We start from the raw sequence: 21,469 nt of genomic DNA on the forward strand, positions 1-21,469 counted from the left end.
ATTCAATGATTAGTCAAAAGTCCCCTTCACACTGCCTGTTCACAGCAGGAATTTTGCACCATTATGCCGCCTTGTTGCTCCGTATAAAAGTTACAATTGCACAATGGGAGTAGAGTTGTCTCACCTTTAAGCTGGCTCGAGAGGTAGTAACAGCACAGAGTCAATGTCTGTGTGACATTTCGACAACATGTTATTTGTGCGACCCACAAGTGGGGAGATTTGAAAAGCAGCTAATAGCAGCAGACGAAAATGTCCTCAAATTGGGAAAACAATGACATTCAGGTGCTCCCTACCCTCCGAGCAGAGGACAGGATCGACTGTCATATATCAAGGACAGTAAATTATTGTTATTGCCATGTTATGCCATTGTTATTGTTTATGAAGCACTATATAGAGGTTGTTGTGTTACTTATCATGCCAATCATGCTTTTTTTTGTTTTCGGAACACCGGCATTAGGGGTCGACTGATATTAGTTTTTCAGGACCGATACAGATTATTATTAGTTAATGAGACAGATAACCGATATTTAGAACCAACATGCATTTATAAGTGAAGTGAAAATCTTTGTCAGTATTTAAAATTCAGAATATAACCAACTCCAACATAAAACTTTGAAAATGTTAAATCAAAGCGTTCAACATCAGACAGCAAAGTCCCAGCCACTTTTTTTTAAAAAATAAATTCAAGTGAAAATTTTAATAAAAATGAATAAATAAAAATATCTCCCTGAGGTTTCACAAAGTAAAATTTTCTTCCATGCTGAAACTTACTTGCACTTTACAACTAATTAATTTTACTGGCGATCATTTAAATAAAATGCCAATGCAGATCATGAAAATGTCAAATATTGGTCCCAAAAATTGGCCAGGCTGACAATGTGTCGACCTCTGGCCGACATGCTATCTGCCGCAGTTGTTTGGTTCTGAACAAAAACGCTGTGGTGGTGTAATGACGGACCTTCAGAGCATCCATATCACGCGATATCTGTGTACAAAGGACTTGAGAAGGGCTTATCACTGTTTGACTAGAATGCTACCAGCTGAAAAGAAACCCGTAATGGCGAGTCGTAACTATAAAGGGTCACAAGCCTCAAAATTAAGAAAACTTTTTTCAGACTGTAAAACAGCCAGAGGCTCTAAAAGTGTTGAAGCAGTGACCTCGGTCTTCTATCAGTATTCTGTAATGACAGAACTGATGATCCTGAGGTTTGGACAGCAGGTTAAACACATATTGATGTCTAGGTAAATCATTACAGACACAGAGATTTGCATCACTCTCTGACGGGAAATGACATTACAACTCATCCGGGGCAGGGGGGCACTGTGTCATAATAATCACCGTACAAGTCAAGAGGCAGGTTTAAAGAGGAACAGATCAAAAGTAACAATGTGCAGGAGCAAATCTCAGTTGAGTTTTCTTTGACTTCCTTTGAAGTCACAAAGTGATGAACAGCCTTGAAAAGCAAGAAGCATTTTATTAGTGGGATAATCTAACACTGCTTTATTTTGAAAATGCAAGTGTTTAGTGTTTTTATTTGGGCTGTGTTATTGATTATTTTAGTTGTCAAAATCCTTCGTTTTAACTCAGAGTTGCATTTAAAAAGTCCTCAAGAGCCTTAAATCCAAAATTTTTTCTTGTAATAGAGTAATTTTTGCCTGTGATAGGTCTATTTCTTTCACTTAAGTAAAAAAACACGACCACTTCTTCCACCACTTGTCTTAAAATCATAACCCAATTTTCAGTAGCTATCAACTGATATTTGACAGAGTGCTGCTCACCTCCTTCTTCAGTTGGGAGTCGGGCTGGTGCATTTTTAGGGAGGTACGGGGAAACAGGGCCGCTGAGGATGAAGCTGCAGCTGTACTTTCACCTGGTACCAGGAAGGGAGAGGGACATCTGACTTAGAGTGAGGAGCTTGCTGAAAGTGTGATTGTGCTGATTAAATGACGGCTAAAGGAGAAGATGCCCCCTACTCCCTTAATTCCTCTTCTAACCAATATAGAGCGCTATATCTACTCTCAACACATGTAATGAATGGCTACACTGCTGATAAAAACACTTGGTATGTTTTTGCATAATTTTTGATAGTTTAGTTGGTCATACCAGCTTGTGATGGTCACTCTAGCTGGTTTATTTGTTTAAATAATATATGCGTTAAAAGACAAAAAGTGTGAAAGGGCTAGGGATATATAAGTTTTACTTTTAAATTCTCCTTTTTGAACACTGTACTTTTGTTTTGTTTGTCTGTTAATAATATGTTTTAAGTTTTGGTTAGAAAAGGAATTCTTTCAGCAAAGTAAATCAATGGGCATAAATCAGTTTAGTCTACTGTCATGAGATATTCATAGAGATAAATGTGCGCAGCTTGACAGGCTGGTAACACTAGCATGTTGGGCTGGTGGCCTAGAGTCAACCATCAAAGACCAGCAAGAACTGGGTCAGGACCATCTAAGAACATCTCCAGCCAGCTAAAGCAGGGTATGCCATAGTGTATTGTGACATTTATTCTGAATTCATTTAGTTTATTTTGAAACAAAAATAAAAAGATAAATAAAATTGGTCTTTAAAGTAAAAATGTAAAATTAGATCCTTGGGGCAAGATGAGGGGCAGAAAACACCCAGGGGCATCCTGCCTTAAAATATTATTTGGTTAAATTATTTAAATGGGTATATGTGATTTTTATATTATTCATATCTATATAGTGGTAGTAGAGTATTGCAATTTTAATTGCTTGGAACATCCTGAAAAAAAATATCCTGATGGAAAGGCTAAAGGCTTGAGATAATCCATCAGATTTGGGATTTAAGTTTGTTTTATTTAGTTAGGTAGCTTGTTTTGAGCTGGGTTTACAAGGTTTTCATTTTTGAGCTATAAAATCAAAATTAGCGACACTAGTTAGGCAATTTATTTCTCCGAACAGACTGTTGGTTTATGTATCATCATGCACATGCTGAAATAATATGCAAATATATATATGTTTTTAATTTTACAGTAAATTGACATTGTTCTTAAGGGGAGGTTTCTTATCTTATCCACTAATGTCAAGGGAGCAAACCTTTTTCACTGTGGACTAAACAGGTTAATTCCACCACTCACGGTGACCCACCTTTCTTTGTGAAGAACTGGATGACATACTGTCGGATTTTCCTCTCTCTCTTCTGTGTTTCTTTGGGGTTTTGGCACCAAGACTTTTCTTTAGGAAGCTGACATGTAGTCCACCTCCTCCAACACTCCTCACTTCACTCTGAAGGTACCATTAGTGCCAGGTGTAAGGGTGGACTGAACCATTTTATGAAAATAGAGGGGGGAGAGGACAATACAGGGGCTCTCTGGATGTTTACTTTCTTTTGCCTAAAACAAGAAAAGACAAACAAACATACTTTCTTAGTTAAGACATTTTAAATTTAATATTTGTTTAATGATGATAGGTTAATCATTTTCAGTTTTAAGAAAAAATCTTGATGTCCTTATCTTCTTTTAGGACCCTATCAGTCACTGGCACTTCATCCAAACTTAAAATTTATTTACCAGATTTTGCTTCCAGTTGGCCATTTGGAATTTCTGCATCACAAAAAAAGACCTGCCCACCACCAAAACAAATGAACCTCAGACTGATTTCAAGACAAATATGTCAATGTTTGTATAGGCTGATTTTAAAAAATTCAAAGAAAAAAACTGTGTGTGCCACCCACCCCCTCCTCTCTGAAGCTGACTTTCTTTGTAGTTGTACCAGTGGCGATCCCAGATGGGGCCCTGCGTATGTTTTGGGGGGGACAGGGGTGCTGCACTATATAATGCCTTTATGGGAGGTTTAATGGGGTTATTGTTGACGTTGCAAAATGTACTAATATGAGTGGCCATCGGGTAACATGATCTCAACATTGTGTTTCTGCTAACTCTAACATAAGTAGAGTAAACACAACATTAAGTGAAGTTATTGCAGAAGTAAAATCAATAATTAAACAACAACAAGAGGATGCACACGTGGAGTTTCTCAGAGAAGACATTTCCACCATTCTTCTGCATGGATTTGGCAAAAGCTTGATTTATCAACTGGTTCTGTTGGTGATGAAGAAGATCGTCCCCTGGTACAAATCCATTCATCTGTTCATTGTTTTTTTGTTACTAATTGGCTGATGGAGGAGCAGACAGGAGGGGCAGCAAAGCTGGGCGTCTAAGGCGTGTAAATCGGTGTTTCGGACAGACAACAAGGACGCTGCCGTTTGGTATTCAGCAGTCCAGAGGCAGCTGGTTGCTGAAGGAAAAGTAGTAACCTCATGGGGATTGTTGTTCACAAGGTACACGTCACATACAAAAGGTAAATATATATAAAAAAATTTTTTAGATTGTGTGTGAGGTGGCAGTTAGTCAGATTCATACAGAGAGCAAAACAGTATGTTGACCTCGCACCACCAGGATGGCCTCACCAAACTAGCCAACAGGGGTCCCTTTTCTAAAATTTCTTTGGGGGCCCAAAACATTTGCCACATGAACATGAACGTGAAGAATTGTAACCTGCTTTCATGCAGCAACGTTTCATTGAGAATCATTCTTTCAAGCCTGCTGCAAACAGAAAAATACAATAAAATTAAACACAACAGAGTCACAGGCAGAGGGGTGTGCAACATAAAGTACATTTACTCAGTCTGCGGTCAAGGACGCTTGTTAATTTCCATTCACAAGAAATTCATCACACGATTTCACAATACATGACGATACAACTCAGCAAAACAGGAATGTCGTCACTGTCGACAGAGACGGAAATACAGTGATGTCTTCTACATGATTTGAAATAAAAATGACTTCCTTTCACATGATGGCACAGATTTAGAGAGGGATGGCAAGTCTGTTTGTGTGTGTCCTTCATGTGTGAACATAAAGGAATCAGTCAACCACCCACCCGTGATAATTTAACAAGAACCAAAGATATGGAGAGAAAATGCTTAGTGTTGGTGTTTGGGACAGAGAACACAGAAGACACACTGGAGGACAAGACTATGAGTTGGCAATGATGTGTAAACCTATGGTCATTTCATAGTATTTAAAAAACACAGAGGGCAGTCTACTCACATTTCAGACTTTTGGAGATATGGAGAGAGGGGGAAGCTGAGTTTATGTCTGTCTGTGCAGAGCTTTACCACTATCACTGACTTCTTATCTGCTGTCCTCTGTCTGATAAGACTTGGAGTAATAATCTGTGAAGTGTACTCATGCGACCCTGATTCTCACCGTGCTTTGTCTACAGCAGCCTGGATTAGAGGATAAAAGTGGCAATATTTTTCATGTCATCAACAAATCCCGTGAAAAAGACCAAAGCCAACAATGAATTGATCCTACTGACAAATATTGTCTGAGCAGCCAGAACGTGATATCTTGTTCCTCTGTGCCACAGAGCTCCATCGTTGTCCAAAAACTATTAAAAACACACAAATGAGTAACACTGGCTACGATTACAGTCATATAAATAGCATATTCTGTTTTCCAAATTCAGCATTTTCCAATTAAGACAGGTGAGATATGCCGGTATTATTTGTTTTTGGAGCACTATATGGGCACGTATACAGTCAGTTGGAATATTTGTCTTAATTGGGGTTTTTAATGCAGTTTGCACCTCTCAGCCTCTCGTCTGTTTACGGTCGGCTTTGTGTATTGTCATGGATATGCTGTACACAAACCAACTCGCCAAGAGTTTGCTCGGCCGGCGTATGCAGACAGAAACGCCCTCACGTCTGGTCGGCAGAAAAAACACATCTGCTTTTAAAGATTAAAAACTTATATATATCTGCATCTTTTTGGATGAGCTCAAATGTCACAGCACCAAACTTTTCAAGAAGGAAACATAGTGATATTTTGATGCAAAGACGCAAAATGTCGTGTGGCTCCAGCTGTTCTACTTCTACATATTTTGACATGATAAACATGTCATGTTTTAGGAAATAACTTGAAAATGATTGAAACTATACAGTTGACTTCTGTTTTTAAAGACTTGCATCTTCAGTACACCCAAAATAGCTCAAGGCTGAGAGCCACAGACTAGTTAGAGAAGTAAGAACATACTGACAGACTAAAAAATGTTGGTTTTGGTCTTTTTACTGGATTGGTAAACAATAACAAAAAAAAATATACAATAACAGCCACCTTGTCCTTTAATCAGACTAGTTTGACAGTGGAATGACACAAGAACAAGTTTTGTTTTATTTGATGAAAATGACTACAAACTAAAAGGGACAGTTCAATGCCAAAAATACATATTCTCCCTCTTCCATGTAGTGCTGTCTATAAGTCTAGATTGTTTTGTTGTGAGGTGCTGAGTGCTGAAGATATCGGCCGTAGAGATGACTCCTCTCCAATACAATTAAACTAAATGGCACTCAACTTGTGGTGCTCAAAGCACACACAAAAAAAAATACATTTAGATATCACAAAATACAAAGATTTTTGTAATATATCACCCATTGCTGGAGAATTCATTGATTATATTTGAGTGGTGGCAGATATCTTTACAGCTTTACACACGACAACTCACACAAAAACAATCTAATCTGATAAACGCACTACAAGTAAAAGGAAAACGTGTATTTTTGATTTTGGGGTGAACTGTCCCTCTAACATGAATGCTGGCGATGATATTAGGTTTCATGTATATCCCTCATATGTTTTAGGGTTCTTAACATTTGGTCTCATGTGCTTTGTGGTAAACTGCAGTGTCATTGTCACCTATGGTAAAGCATCCTCTCTCTCACACACACAAACACACGCACACACAAAATGGCTCGACCTCAGGTTGTTTCAGGTTGAATTAAGTGCTTCACTTAATGCAGCCTTCATTATCAGCTGCTGACTGAGACAGAAAAACACACACACACACACACACACACACACACACACACACACACACTAAGGCATACACACACAAAACCAGTGTGTATTCAGGTGACTTGTGCTGCACTGCTGCACCTGATCAGTAATTTTCCCCATCCACTGCACTGTAGAATTAAGCTACTGGTCTACTGATGCAAAAGCTACTACATCTAGTTTGCACAGAATTTATGCTACTGACAGCGTTTGCTGTCACAGTGTGTGTTAAACAGGAAAAGGAAACACAAATGCATCCATCATAAAGTCTTCTTCTGTGATTAAGTCTCTTGAGAATCAGACACTTGTTAAGTGATGGTGGCATGCTGTTTTAAGTGTTGAGAACGATCATACAGGGTGAAATCCACGGGATCTGATGTTTGGCAGCGTGCTGGCGTTGTAGCAGGAGGAATGTGGGAAAATGATGCAGTTTTTGTCCTCATATCTTAAGGGTCCCTGGATGTCACATATCAGCAGTTTGATCCAGGCTATGACTCAGAATCCTGGAGAAAGGGGACAGGGGGCATAGAGATGATATAATTATAATTTATTTATCTGTTACATTTACCACATATGCTGGTAGAGGTGGTCATGGATGTCATTATCTGTATCTGCTGAACTATAAAAAATTGTCTTTGTATCTGCATTTCAATAGAAAACCACAAGAGGGCATGGTCCATACAAGAAGTCACATTAGATTGGACAAATGTATTTCTAACCAATTATTTATGCAGTTGTTATGCTTTCAAAACATCAGACAGCTTTAATAATGGCATGTAATTATTAAAAATGTATATTTCATTCTGTACTTTTTATATCTCTTTTTATCTTTATTTTATTTTTAAAGAAAATTAAGTCTATTTCATTAAAATAAATCCGAGAAAAAAATGAGCAAATATATTCTAATGATTAAATAAAAAAAAAAAAAAGCTTGACCTTTTTAGAAAGACTACTTTTATTTATTTTAGGGGACATTTATTTCCTAATGCCACATTTATTTCCATGCTCTTTTTATTTCCATTACATCTCTTCAAAGTCTAAGTAAAGCAAAAACACATTTGTGTTAAGAGTTTTTCACACCAGAGAAAAATGTGTGATTAATCACCCGGCCAAATTTGAATGATTTTAAGAAAAAACTGCAAGTATATAAAAAAAGGTTGCAAAATTGTTAAAATGAGCTAAATTCCCTGCCCTGAGATGCTGGGGGCGTGTCCCCTGAAGGAGCTGAAACAAAGATGGAGTTGCTGCCGGACGTGTATACTATATTTCACACTAGAGGCCGACAATGTTGTGTTACACAGAAACACCTGTCACACCTCTTTTGATTCTGGGATGCCGGCATGTTGTCTAAAATCACACACTGGGATGGCATGATTAGTTCTCTGTTGTTTGGTTCTGTGTAAAAAAAAGTATGCTTCAGCAAAATTTTAAGCTGTCATCATTGATAACACAAAGAATTCCAAGGCTTAATTTGTGATTTCATTGATTGTGACTGTCATTGTTTTAGATTTGTTTGCTTATTTTTATTTTTTATATTTTGTAAAAGCCTTGTATTTTTCTGTTTTGATAACTGTTTGTTGTATGTACCTCAGCATCACTGAAAATGAAGGTTCACCCTCAATGTGTTTTCCGAGGTTTTCAATAAAATAAAAGATGAAGAAAAAAGTAAACGGAGGTGTAATGAAGGGTACTGTACGATGTCTGTGTCAAAAGGGCTTAAGTCTAAAGTTACAAAAAGAATAGGCATTTTTATCTTGTGGCCATCTACAATAATATAAATCGATTTGAAGAAACATAGCACACAAACAGGTCATTTTCTTTTTCCAAATAATAATGAGCAATTTCAAATATCTGTTTCCATCACATTATTTATCCCCACTATATAGCCAGACATCTCTGCTACACACGAAACACGTCTGCACTAAATGTATCTACAATATCCTTCTGATTTATATGTGATCAGATCTCTTTTAATTTAGTTATCCAATAAACCTCCAGAAGAGAGACAGAAAAGGGATGTGACTGCAGGGAAATCAAATAAATGTTCCTCAGTGATGAATGAAAATAAGCTCCTGTGATGCTGACTAAGTGGATCATCGAATGGTCCGTGTAATTTTGTGTTCTTTCGAAAGCACCAACATAGTCCAAGTCGAATATGAAGATGAGAGCTACTGTATTTTGAATTTGTTTTCCTCGTCATCTAAGCACTGAGATTAACCCTGTGCACTGGTTGATGTGGGAACTGAGATTATCTAAAATCTAAGAGGATCTTTGGGAGTTAAATCTTGATATTTTTAAAACAGATTGAGGGGAGGCGACTGAAGGTAGATGTATGGGATGTTGACTTTCTTCTAAAAAAAATACGATGTGCATGAAATACCAAGAGGTTATAAATGACACATTTCAGAGGCGGCTTGCAGAAAGTGGAGCTGCTGATCCAGCACTCTGAAGAGACAATGTTTAGTGTTTGAGGGAGTCAAGACTGACAGCAAACCTTGTTGGCTGTATGATTTATACCACAGAGGCAGCAGCCATGTGTTAGTGTGTCTTCAAATGCTTTTATAATTTCTCTTACTTTCACTGAAGGTTGGGAACTGAGCCCAAGGAATGCAAACACAGTGTTATCCTCCTTCGACTGGAAAAAGTCTTCATAGTCCTGAGGGGGAGACAAAAAAAATGAGGATGTTACATAATCTCTCTGAAAGATGGTTGTAAACATCCCTGCTAAATAGTCCCTCCGTTTCTCCTTTTGAGCCCTCTCAAACCTGAGCAAACTGGCTTGATGTTTTTCAGAACATGGAAAGAACAAGGACCATTTAACAATTTCCAACTGCTATCATTCATTTCAATAAAGTCTTGCATGGGTTGCACACAATTTAAAAAAAAAATTTATATTTATTTATAGGACAATTTGTCTGATTTTTGGGCTATATTTGATTTTACAGTTTTGCTTTAGTGGCTTTTCTTGAGTCCTGTTACCTGTATCTTGTAAGCTTGTGAGTACCCGGTGTTTGCCCTGTCTGTTATGCATGTGTCCTCTGTCAGTGTTTCTCATTTAATGTTGTAAACTAACATGGACACTCTCTCTGCTATGCTGCAAAACAAATCTACCTACGCGTACAAATAAAGTCACCTCCCTATCTAGAAGGCAATAAGCACACTAACAAGGAATTGCCCAAAATTAACAAGAGATTGCAAGAAAATTACCTGCAATTAGCATCATAAAATAAAAAATAAAGATTAAGAAGAACAAAAAGTAACGACCTGAAAAAAGTGCTGAAATAAAGTAAAAAATAATTAATATGAACAATAACAGACATGTATTTTTTGTAATGTTATTTAAAATATAAAATTATAAATATAGTTTTTCTTCATATATCTTCCAAGTTATTTCATATTTTTCAAATGATTCTCTCTCTCATGGTCTCTTTCTTAAGATAATTTTTACTCTTTACTCTTGCCACCTTTTACTTTTTTTTTTCTTTTTTTTGCAATTTCATGCCAAATTGGTGATAGCCCATGTTTTTGAAAGATCTCAAATCAATTTGCTCACATTTTAAAGGTTTAAATGCTTGTGAAAGGCGTCTGAAGGCAGCACAAGAAAACTGATGCTGAACCAGGTTTCAAAAGGTTGATGTAATTCAATGACCGTGACATTGCAGAGTAATGTTGGATTACCTTGGCCAGTGAGAGTGACGGCAGGCAGAGCAGATAATCCGCCCCATCCATGAAACTGGATTACGACAGGATTACAGACTGGCATGCAAACTCAGTGGAGGACATGAACTGGCAAGCACTAACTGATCAAACTCACTCACCAGTAGCTCGTACTGATTTACATTGATATGAACTATTGACATAAACAGCTTGAGCATTAACAATTCTCCATGTGTATAAAACTCAATATAATGGTTTACACCTTTAAAATAAAGTCTAATCCTGTATTAATTGTTCAGATATCTCTTGTTATGATAAATGTGAATGTGACGTGTGCAGTGTTAAACTATTTTGGATGACTCGTTTAAATTAAGCAGCATAAACTTAATTTATCGTATGTGATTTAGGGCGATTATCTTACCTTGCTCATCATGTAAGACAATAATTGCTTGTGGGTTGTAGAAGCTGAAACAGATATTTTGGAGTGTGTTTGGATCTCAATTTGTAAAAACTTTGTTGAGATTTCCAAACATTTTTTAAAAAATGTAATGTTATGTGCTCTAATGACCATTCCACTGTCATTTAAAAGCAGAGTCCTACACGGGTCATTTTTTTGCAAACCTGCACCCAGCTGACATTGTGATCAATGAGAGAGAGAGAGAGAGAGAGCTGCATTGCATGTGCAGAAAAAGACAAAATTATCTGAAAATCTTTTTTTTTTTTTTTTTAAATTTTGCTTAATGACCCTGTTACATACTTTGTTTTATATCTTCTAACAGTTACATGTATCATAGTTCTATAACAGTCCCACGGTGCCTACTGTAGTGGTTTTTCATCTTAAATAATTAAAATAAATAATAGTTGTCATTTATGATCATTAGCTGTTTTGGTGCCCCCTAAAGCACTTGGTGACATACACTCAGTGTGTAATGTGTATGTACGTAGTGGTGACACTGAACTTAATTATCAAGTCAAATCCAGACCTTCCCCAACCCATTAATACAAGTCCTTTAACGCGACCCATGATTAAACACACCGTTATGCCTTTGTTTTGCGTGTCCCATTCAGATGTGCAAAGCACTTGCTTAGTCAGCTCCCACCTGTTGTTGATGTAATGCAAAGTGACATAAAGATGCTGTCGGATCAGTCACAAGCTGCTGAGTGTCCATGCTGCCAGCTTGCACCACTATGATTATTTTTGTTCCCGCCTGCTGCCTGTCTGCATTTTAGTACATTTTTCAACTGTGATCATACCAATGAATTTATATAAACATATTTTTCACCTGTTACACAACCCTCTGTAAGGGTCCAGGGACAGAGGGATGCTGTGTGTTGTAAAGCCCTCTGAGGCAAGTTATGATTCCTCATATTGGACTTTAAAAATCAAACTGAAGCTGAATTAAAATGACTATTTCTAAAGCCCTTTGGGGCACGCTTTTTGACTGGCCTACAGTGAACTTTGACTTGGCTTATCTCTAAAACACTTATGATTGCCTTTGGGAATGAAATTTCGTATATGAATAAATTTTCCTTTTTGCAGGTTACCAACATGATACAGGACTCTGCTTTAAAGGCACCAGTGTTTCTTTAGATTAGTGTTTTGATGAGTTGATTAAACAGCCATCCATCCATCCATTTTCTTCCGCTTATCCGGGGTCGGGTCGCGGGGGCAGCAGCTGTGAGACGTAGTCTCTCCAGCGTGTCCTGGGTCTTCCCCGGGGCCTCCTACCGGTGGGACGTGCCCTGAACACCTCACCAGGGAGGCGTCCTGGAGGCATCCTAATTAGATGCCCGAGCCACCTCATCTGGCTCTTCTCAATGCGGAGGAGCAGCAGCTCTACTCCGAGCTCCTCCCGGATGACCGAGCTTCTCACCCTATCTCTAAGGGAGAGCCCAGCCACCCTACGGAGGAAACTCATTTCGGCCGCTTGTACCCACGATCTTGTTCTTTCGGTCACTACCCAAAGCTCGTGACCATAGGTGAGGGTAGGAACGAAGATCGACCGGTAAATCGAGAGTTTTGACTTTCGGCTCAGATCCCTCTTCACCAAGACAGACCGGTGCAGAGTCTGCATTACTGCAGACGCTGCACCGATCCGCCTGTCGATCTCCCGTTCCATCCTTCCCTCACTTGTGAACAAGACCCCGAGGTACTTAAACTCCTCCACTTGGGGCAGGTATTTGTCCCCGATCCGGAGGGGGCACGCCACCCTTTTCCTGCTGAGAACCATGGTCTCGGATTTGGAGGTGCTGATTCTCATCCCAGCTGCTTCACACTCGGCTGCGAACCTTGATTAAACAGATTGTATCTTATAGTCCATCAAAATGTAGTCCTAATCCTATAAGATTTGTTTTCTCCAAGTAAACAAACTAAAATTGGTTCCCAAAATGCTGTCTCCAAGTGCATAAAACTATCCTAATGAATGGTCGCCCATTATAAACAAACATTCATCATACCCCACAGTAGCGATCCTCATTGAAGATCTGCGGAGGCAGTGGGTTGCCTTTTTCCGGCTGCTTGTCTCTGGGGATGTTGCGGTACATCCAGAGCCTCTGCTCCTCCAGCATGGTGATGTCTACTTCCTGGAAGCTGATTCGATTGGCCTCCAGGAAACCCACCACTGCTTGCTGATGTTTTTTTACCTGGAGCAAAATAATGGATAGAAGAGAGGTTTGGGAGAGGTGTTGAGATACAGATACATTAAAGACTCATGGTAAGAAATATGAAGTTGGACATGGACTTTTTTTTTCTTTTTTACAGCAAACAAATGCAGGGTTCTTAAGTTCCCAAGTGGTATTCTTTGAATTTTTTATTTTAAGTTAGCTATTTGAGATTTAATGATGCACTTTCCGAAAAAAAGATTCATAAAATCTTAGCACTTTAAAGACTTCTGAAAAATTAATTCAAGACTTTTTAAGACCAATTAAAGCCTGGTTTTAAAACTGATTCATTCAATTCCTTTAAAGAATTTGTACATAATGCACAAAGTAAGTGTAACTGGACACTGTACATGTGTGTATGGCTTTCCCTCTGTCTCTTTATGTTGCTCTTGGCCAAGCAGTAGGGTGTTTAATACACAATACAATAACAAACAGTAAGCTGACACCCATCAAACCAGAGCACACACATGTGAAGTGCACTGTATGTATCCGCTGCTTCACAACTGCACTGGACATTAAGAAGGATTATTGATTAGTGAAGGAGATTATGTTTAAAATCAGAGCACTGACATCATTTTCCTGTACAGTATGACCTTATAGTACATCAATACTAGATCTTAGAAGAGGCTATAGGCTGAAATTAAGAAGTATTTTCTCTTAATGAATACATTGTTTACTATAGTTGTTATACTATTCCATATAAGTGATGAATTAGGATGTTTTTGTGCAGACATAGTTCAACCATTTCTGCAGCTGTGTGTCCTCTGTGTACTTCCCAAGCCCACAATTAAGTGTCTATTCAAGAGGGAACCCCATCCTGGAGACTGTGCAATGAACTTTCCTATTTGTGGTCTATGGGATGGCTGCAACAGCTCCCTATGGTATCGTCCCTTTATGTGCTCTGGGACGTTCTGTTTAAGTGAAAATGCATGACAGTGTTTGTGAACGCTGAGAGAAAAACAAATTCGAGGATAATTTTAGAAACCGAAAAGTCCCACAGTCAGGAAAGTCTTAAAAGCACTTTAGACACAGAGACGCAGTCCTGCAGAGACCCTGGAGTCCTTCCTTCTTTGTTTGTTTTTTTTAATCTTGTGTCCACAAGTAAATTATCTAATAACAACTTGTGTGATAATAACTTGTGTGCACAAGATAATTAACTTGCTCCCAACAGATTATCATGTGTGCACAAAAAAATAATATCGCCTTTAGGGACTTGAGGGGCTCCACATAGTTCACATTTTAGTGTTTTATGTTTAGAATGATTGTCACAGTTTGTTCAATTAGATGCAAGGAAAACTTACTTATGTGGGCAAATTTCTACAACATTTGGCGTCTTTGCCCCATTTATCTTTTACATTCACATCTAGCTTGGAATATTTCAAAAATCCAATTATTCTAAGTCTGTCTGAATCAGTGAAACGATTTTACATTCAGTGTCACGAGCATACATTCTGTAATTATTTATAAATGCTTTCTACTTGTAGAAATATCCACTTAGTTCATTTGTTATTCTGAAGGGGATCATGTGTTGTGTTCATGCCTGTGTGTAGGTGTGTGAATGTGACCTTCTGTATCAATCTGCCCCCAACTAAACTCACAACGACTGGACCAATCAACCAAATATTTTGTGTTCATATTCATAATGACCTCTCATGGTTGCAGTGATTCACAATATTTGACAAAGCCGTTTTCTTGACTGTTTTATATCATCAGTGTGCTGACTCTCATTCCCCTTAACCAGCCCTTACATGGTCTGTTGCAGGCCACATGTTGGCCTTTATCATGTCACAAAAATTGACATCCATGGAAACATTAAGTCTTATTTTGAACCAGAGCATCTGCAGATTAATTCCATACCTGATATTTTATTATCCACTAAAGTTAAGCACAATACGTGATGAATAAATCACCTTTTTTTGCTGCCATCTTGACTGTAAGAATGTAACAATTCAGCTGGGGGTAGCTGCCTGCAATACGGCTGCCATGGTTGTGACATGGTTTCCTGTTGCTGCACGGAGTCATACTACAGCTGGAGCATTTCAGACGCAGATACTTTCACCTGCCTGACTTTGTAGACTTGCAGATTCTGTTGATTTGATAATTTTTTCCTTGATATCTCTACTTCTACCCTAAGTAAGTAAGAAGGCTACGTAGTTAAATGGTTTCTTTTTATGTCTTTTTAAAGACTGTTTCTATTTTATACTCTGTTGTGTTGTAGCCTAGAGACAAAGTTAATACTGCTAAAAGACCAGCTATGAATGTCATGGATTTCAATCAAGATGTACTGCTGTATTTCAGATATTAAAGGCATTCGTGTTTATATTTATATTGTATCTACATTTCACATCCAATGCTTGTTAGCAGGAAAACTCAATCTGCTCTTTAAAACACGCCATGGCTTCGTCAAAGATAGAAGAGGCACATATTTCTATGAGGCTTCTGAAGCACATTGTGCTGCGTCTAAAGTGGCCGCTATCAGCCCTGGCGGCCGCTTCGTAGCCTAGCAGAGATCTGCACTTTACTGAGCGCACTCTTCTACTTTGTTCTGTTTCATCTCCATTTTGTATCCTCTCATGCAATCATTCACGGTGATTCAGATTCAGTCAATACAGTCTGTACACTTGAACATTCATTAACATGACAAAGGGGCTGATTATTCAAAACAACTTGGGGGCGAGACAGTGTGATAAAAATATCAACAGGGGCTTGTATTTTATGGAAACATTTTCAAGGATTGACAGAGAAGATAAAAAAATAATAATAATAAAAAAAATGTTTTAGTGATATCCACCCTCTGTGCTTTTGTGTGCACACGTCGTGTGTGTCCATTATTTTGGTGATGCTATGGGCAACAATGGAGCTATTGTTTTATCTTAAAGACAGTACAGGATTGTTCTGAACAGTCTGTTATAGACACACCCTCAAACAAGATCATCTGTTGTGTTTTCTTTCTCTCTGTGTGACCATAAAACAGCTTTATCTGGACTCTCACAAGAAAGTAAACAAATTGCAAGGACACTGACAGTCATTAAAGAGAAAAAATGTTTGTTCTCGTCAAAGGTTAAAACTCAGTATAGAGTCTGCATCTACACTGTATATCACGTTGCTGCTCTCCAGCATAGTACAAATGATACGACCTTCCTCTGAGCTGAAAGGCAGGCAGCGCGAGTCTAAATAATGAAAGAGGTTCCCCCCTGGTGAGGGTGAGTGAGAGTGTGTGTCAGGGGACAGATGAGTTCAGATTTTGGTGTGCATGTAGGATTAAAGACACATACAGAAATTGCTCTCCTACATACACATTACAGTGTATGTGCATGCATGTATTGTTGGAGAGCACTTTCAGAAATGTAGGGATTAACTGGAGGTTAATCTGTTAGTCACGGACAGAAAGGGACACAGGAAAAGACAGGACATGGGATAGAAAAAAAGAAAGAAATTACAGCTACCCTGAGCAAAACAAAAATGACAACAAAAATTACAGAAATTTTAAAATTAATAACTATTTTTTGTTTGTTTTTCTAGACAATTTTTTGTAGTCATGGACAGAGAAGGTCACAGGAAGAAGAGGATATGGGACAGAAAAAAAGACATTTAAGCAAAAAATAAAAATAAAAATCTGAAAATATTTAAAATGATAAACTAATTTAGTCATGGAGAGAGGGACACATAGAAAGGAGAGACATGGAATGATGAAAAAAAGACAAATTACATCTGCCCTAAGCCAAAAAAATATATCTCAGATAATCTTTAAAAACTTGATTTAAAAAACAAAGAAAAAAAGACTAATCTTTAAAGTCATGGAAAGAGAGAGACGTGTGGAAAGACAGGATATAGGACAGTAAACAAAGAAATAAACGACACTTATTCTGAGCAAAAAACAACAAAAAAACAGAAAATGTTAAAATTCCAACTTTGATTTGTTTTTGTTTTTTAAAGACTAATCTATTTGTCATAGACAGAAATGACATGGGAAAGGAAAAAAAAGAAAGAAATTACAACCTGGTCAAAACAACAAGCAAACAAAAAAACAGCATTTTTTAAAACATAAACTTCATTTTTAAAGACAATTTCTCTCGTCATGAACAGAGAGGGACACAGGGAAAAGAGGACATGGGAAAGAAAAAAATCACAGCTATCCTGAGGGTAAAAAAAATCTGAAAATTTTAAAATGATATGGTTGATTTTTTTTTTTTAAGACTGATTTTTATTCCTGGACAGACAGGTACATGGGGAAGGATAGGACATGGCACATAAATTAAATAATATACACCTGCCCTCGGCAAAAAAAAAAAATACCTCGGAAACTTTAAAAAATATTAACTTGTTATTTGTTGGATCTTCAAAAGGCTGTAACATTACCTATATAAACTATTTTCAATTTGCACTGTACATTGTTTGGCAAGAGCTAGAGATGACTATTTGTAATTATTAAAAACTACATTCATGATAATTAGCGTGGCATTAGGAATTAGAAAAACAGCATGGAAATATACAAATCTGATGAGACTGAACCAGAAAAATATCCACTGAGGAGAGTGGGGGATAACCTAATTTGCACTTCATTCATTCTGTGTTGATGATTTCCGCCCCACTAATCTGCTGTTGTTAAGCTGTGAGCTGCTCATTTCACGGGGGCACTGTAGTGCTCTGATTATTGCTCTCCCCCTCAGTCCTTCCTGCTTGTGTTGCACCTGTTTGTTTTAGTCTTTCACAGTATTATTGTCTCCCCCCGTCTCTGTCTGTCTCTCCACTCACACACACCCATTTCACTTTAAATCAGCTCAGGGTTCCAGTCTCACCTTCCCCTTTTATCCAATCACTTGTAACTCAATTCAAAAGCATTCACAGTAAATTACATTCACATGAGCTCAACACTCAACTGACCCAATTGGTGGACCTATTCAAGCATGCACGACTGTGCTTTGTGCGTGTGTGTGTTTTTTGAATGTATGTGTCATAGAGTTAAAAATAGCTCCTTTGTAAACGCTCAGAGATTGTGCTGCCCTCTTCTAGAGATGAAGCATGATAAAATAAATATATTACTCATTTCCCCCATTACCTAAGGCTTGAAACACTCACGTAGGAGTGTTGTTTGATGATTTTCTGCTGGTTCTCAATATCAGCTCAGCCTTCAAAATGGCATATGAATGTTGTTTCCCAGGAGGCACTACAGAAATAGGGCTATGACTAACAATAACTGCCATCATTGGTTTCATTTTATTAAGTTACTTTTTCTTTTTTAATTAAGGAAACAGTTGCTAACTATTTTAAAAAATAGATATTTTGTCATATTTGCTGAAACTGTCATTGTATCCACACAGTAGTACACGAGACATATAACAAGGTTTCCCACACATTTGTTAATTAGTGGCAGTCTGCCACGATTAAAACATTTTTTTGATTTTATATTTTTGAGGCTGGACCGTTCATTAGGAGCACTTTTGAAATAGTATATATGCTGCTCCATCTGCATTAAATTTTTTAAAAAAAAGTATTAAAAATTTGGGTCTACAAGTTTGCATTGACGTGCAGCAGCTGCTCCTCTCATTAATTGATCTGATCTGATCAGCCCTGACTGAATTGACGGATCAATTTTCCACCCTGTAAGTTACAAACTGCTGCTGAGGAATAAAATAACCCACAGAGGGCTCTGCCTGCGCTGTGCTCACAGACCCACAACAAACTCAAAATTTAGAGAGCCGATATAGAACGATTCAAAGGGACATACATGCATTTAAAGAAAAAACTGAAAATGAAATGCAGTCAAACAGTCAAATGAGCAGAGCTGATCAAATATAAATCAAAAATCTGTTTCTGTATGGCCTATTTCTCTGAACAAAAGTTTTAGGAAACATAGCGTACTGCTTACCTGTGAAATGAAAACATTCTGCGATGCTTATATGGTAATATTGTGGGCGGGTCACACACGTTTTTATTTTAAAGCTAAACAGCACACTTAATAAAATAAAATAAAATAAAATAAAATAAATGGAATGAAATAAAATAAAATATATACAGCTGCATGAAAGACTTTCATTCATGCCTTTTAAGGCCATTAGAAGCACAAGGATGAGGCAGAGGAACACAATTTTTTTGACAGATCATCTGTCTTATACTGTGTGGATATAGTGACAGTTTCAGCAAATATGACAAAAAAAGTTTTTGCTTTTTTTTTTTTTTTTTTAAATAAAACTACAGCTTTGGCCCATTAATTGGTTAGTTTATTCAGTGTCAGGAAATAGTGGCAAATGGAAATTTTTAGAGCTCAAAGTGACATCTTCAAATGTATTTTTTTGTCTGACAATATGTCCAAAACCCAATTCAGTCATATAAAATCATATATAAAACTGTGAAACAATGCACATCTGCGAAGCTGGGATTTTCTCTTAAACGTCAATTAATCATTTCTGCACCACACAACAACCACAGTGAATGTCCTTCTAATTAAATCTGTCTCATAAATCTGCAGTAAGGCCTTCAGCATAATAGTTCTGGCTGCTCAGTTGTAGGAATCCCACCCTAGAATCACTCAGGGGCTAAACAAGTTGAAAGTAACGTTTCACAACACAAATAAGAGCAAGGTTACTCCAAAGGACAGTGAAATTGTTCCAGAGGTCCAAATCTACCTGCTCCTCTGATGGCGTCTCAGCAAAAATGCCTTTGTGATGAATAATGCAGCACCTCCTGTCTCGCAGCAAAAACCTGCTGTAAATACTGTTTGTAAATCTAACGTTTTTGGTTACCGACGGCGATGACAGAGACACTGATTCTATGTCATTTTTGAAGTCATATTTATGACATGTAAATGATTTTACTTGTTAACAGTCATCAATGATTTATTTTAACCCCCTGAAGCCTGGAGTGGCATCACTTTTCTTGTGGTGCTTTCAGACACCTTTCACGAGTATTGAAACGTTTAAACATGAGCAAATTGGTGCAATTTCTCAAAATAAAACATGATGAAAAAGGCAATGAGCAAACTGTTAATAACTGTTTCGCAAATTGCAAGAATTAAGTAGATTTAGAAAATTATTTTTAAAAAGCAAGGGAAAATGTCTAGGGAATAAAAGAAAAAAAACTACAAAAAAACTAATTATAATGATCATAAATAAATATTTAAAGTTGTGTTTCTGAATTTTTAGAATTTTAAGCACATTGCCCAGGTCTTTTCCTTGTTTTGTTTTTCTTATTTAAAAAAAAAATCAGATATTTTGGGTCATTTCTTCTTTGTTGCTTATTGCCTTCTTCCCATGAGGAAATGCTCAGGTTTCAAAGGGTTAAAGTAATGTTAGAGTCACAATATTGATCGAAACACTATAAGTCCTACTAGTTTGTTTTTAGAGTGGAGTAGTTTTTCAAGAATTTATTAATTAGGCTTCTTCACAATGGAGGCCAATCCTATCTGTAAATAAAAATATATATGTTTGGAAATACATTTAACAAAAATGCAACAGGCTGAATTAACACGTGCATTGTACAGACCCAGTATCTACCTTGACACTTAAAAACGTGCATCTCAGTTAAGGAATAACCTATCCCTTGATGCTGACTACTTTCACTGCTTGAGAACAGTCTGAAGTCGCACTCACAGTCCAGTTACATAATGCCAGTAAACACTATTCGGGGAGCATAAAGCTCTCCACGTGCATTTGCAACATGCCTGCTTACTTTATATGCAACTGTCAACACGCATAAAAACACATTTGCAAACACTCACCGCGACAGAGCCGGTTGAAGAGGCGATGTAAACCTTGATGACCATTTTAATCCCAAATTAATGTCAAGACAGTCGACCAGCAAAGTGCTTGATGGCAGCTAGTCCCGTTTATTCCTAAAAATTAACAGATTTTTGACTAGTCTACAGGCTGTGTTTTAAAGGTGATAAGAACTCCAGTATTTAAACTGAGCCATGATAATAAAACAGCGTGCGCTCCTGCTGACTGTGGCGCTCAACGACTCTCTGCACAGATGCTACAGACGCGTATAGACACTGGACTTCCGGTCACAGTTTTCAAAATAAAAGAATGGTCAAACCGTCTAATTGCTCCATTCATTTATTTAAAAATATATTTGTTTTCATTTTTATACTCTTTATTATTATAGTTTGAGAGGTATATTAAATGAAGAACTCAAATTTGGCTTTCCACACATTTTTTTTTACCAAGCTCAAGTATGTGAAATTCAATTAAATGTTTATTTTTAAGGGAAAAAAATCATTTATTTTCTGCTTGGTTTGCTGTTGTTATATCTGGGAGCTTGACTAATATTCCTGGTAAATTTCAGGTATTGCACTG

At 37.5% G+C, this 21,469-nt stretch overlaps 1 protein-coding gene across 1 annotated transcript; it reads right to left on the reverse strand.

Annotated features, from left to right (window-relative positions):
- Positions 1–6,965: 6,965 nt before the first annotated feature.
- On the reverse strand, positions 6,966–21,092 carry sh3bgrl2 (SH3 domain binding glutamate-rich protein like 2). The gene is made up of 4 exons (XM_042503814.1): positions 20,893–21,092; positions 12,972–13,157; positions 9,433–9,513; positions 6,966–7,360 (listed from the first exon to the last, which is right to left on the reverse strand). The coding sequence occupies exons 1-4, from the start codon at positions 20,935–20,937 to the stop codon at positions 7,346–7,348; spliced, it is 327 nt and encodes a 108-aa protein (XP_042359748.1). The 5' UTR covers positions 20,938–21,092; the 3' UTR covers positions 6,966–7,345.
- Positions 21,093–21,469: the final 377 nt, after the last annotated feature.

The sequence above is a fragment of the Plectropomus leopardus genome, chromosome 16 (assembly GCF_008729295.1).
Source record: "Plectropomus leopardus isolate mb chromosome 16, YSFRI_Pleo_2.0, whole genome shotgun sequence".
Lineage (NCBI taxonomy): Eukaryota > Metazoa > Chordata > Actinopteri > Perciformes > Serranidae > Plectropomus > Plectropomus leopardus.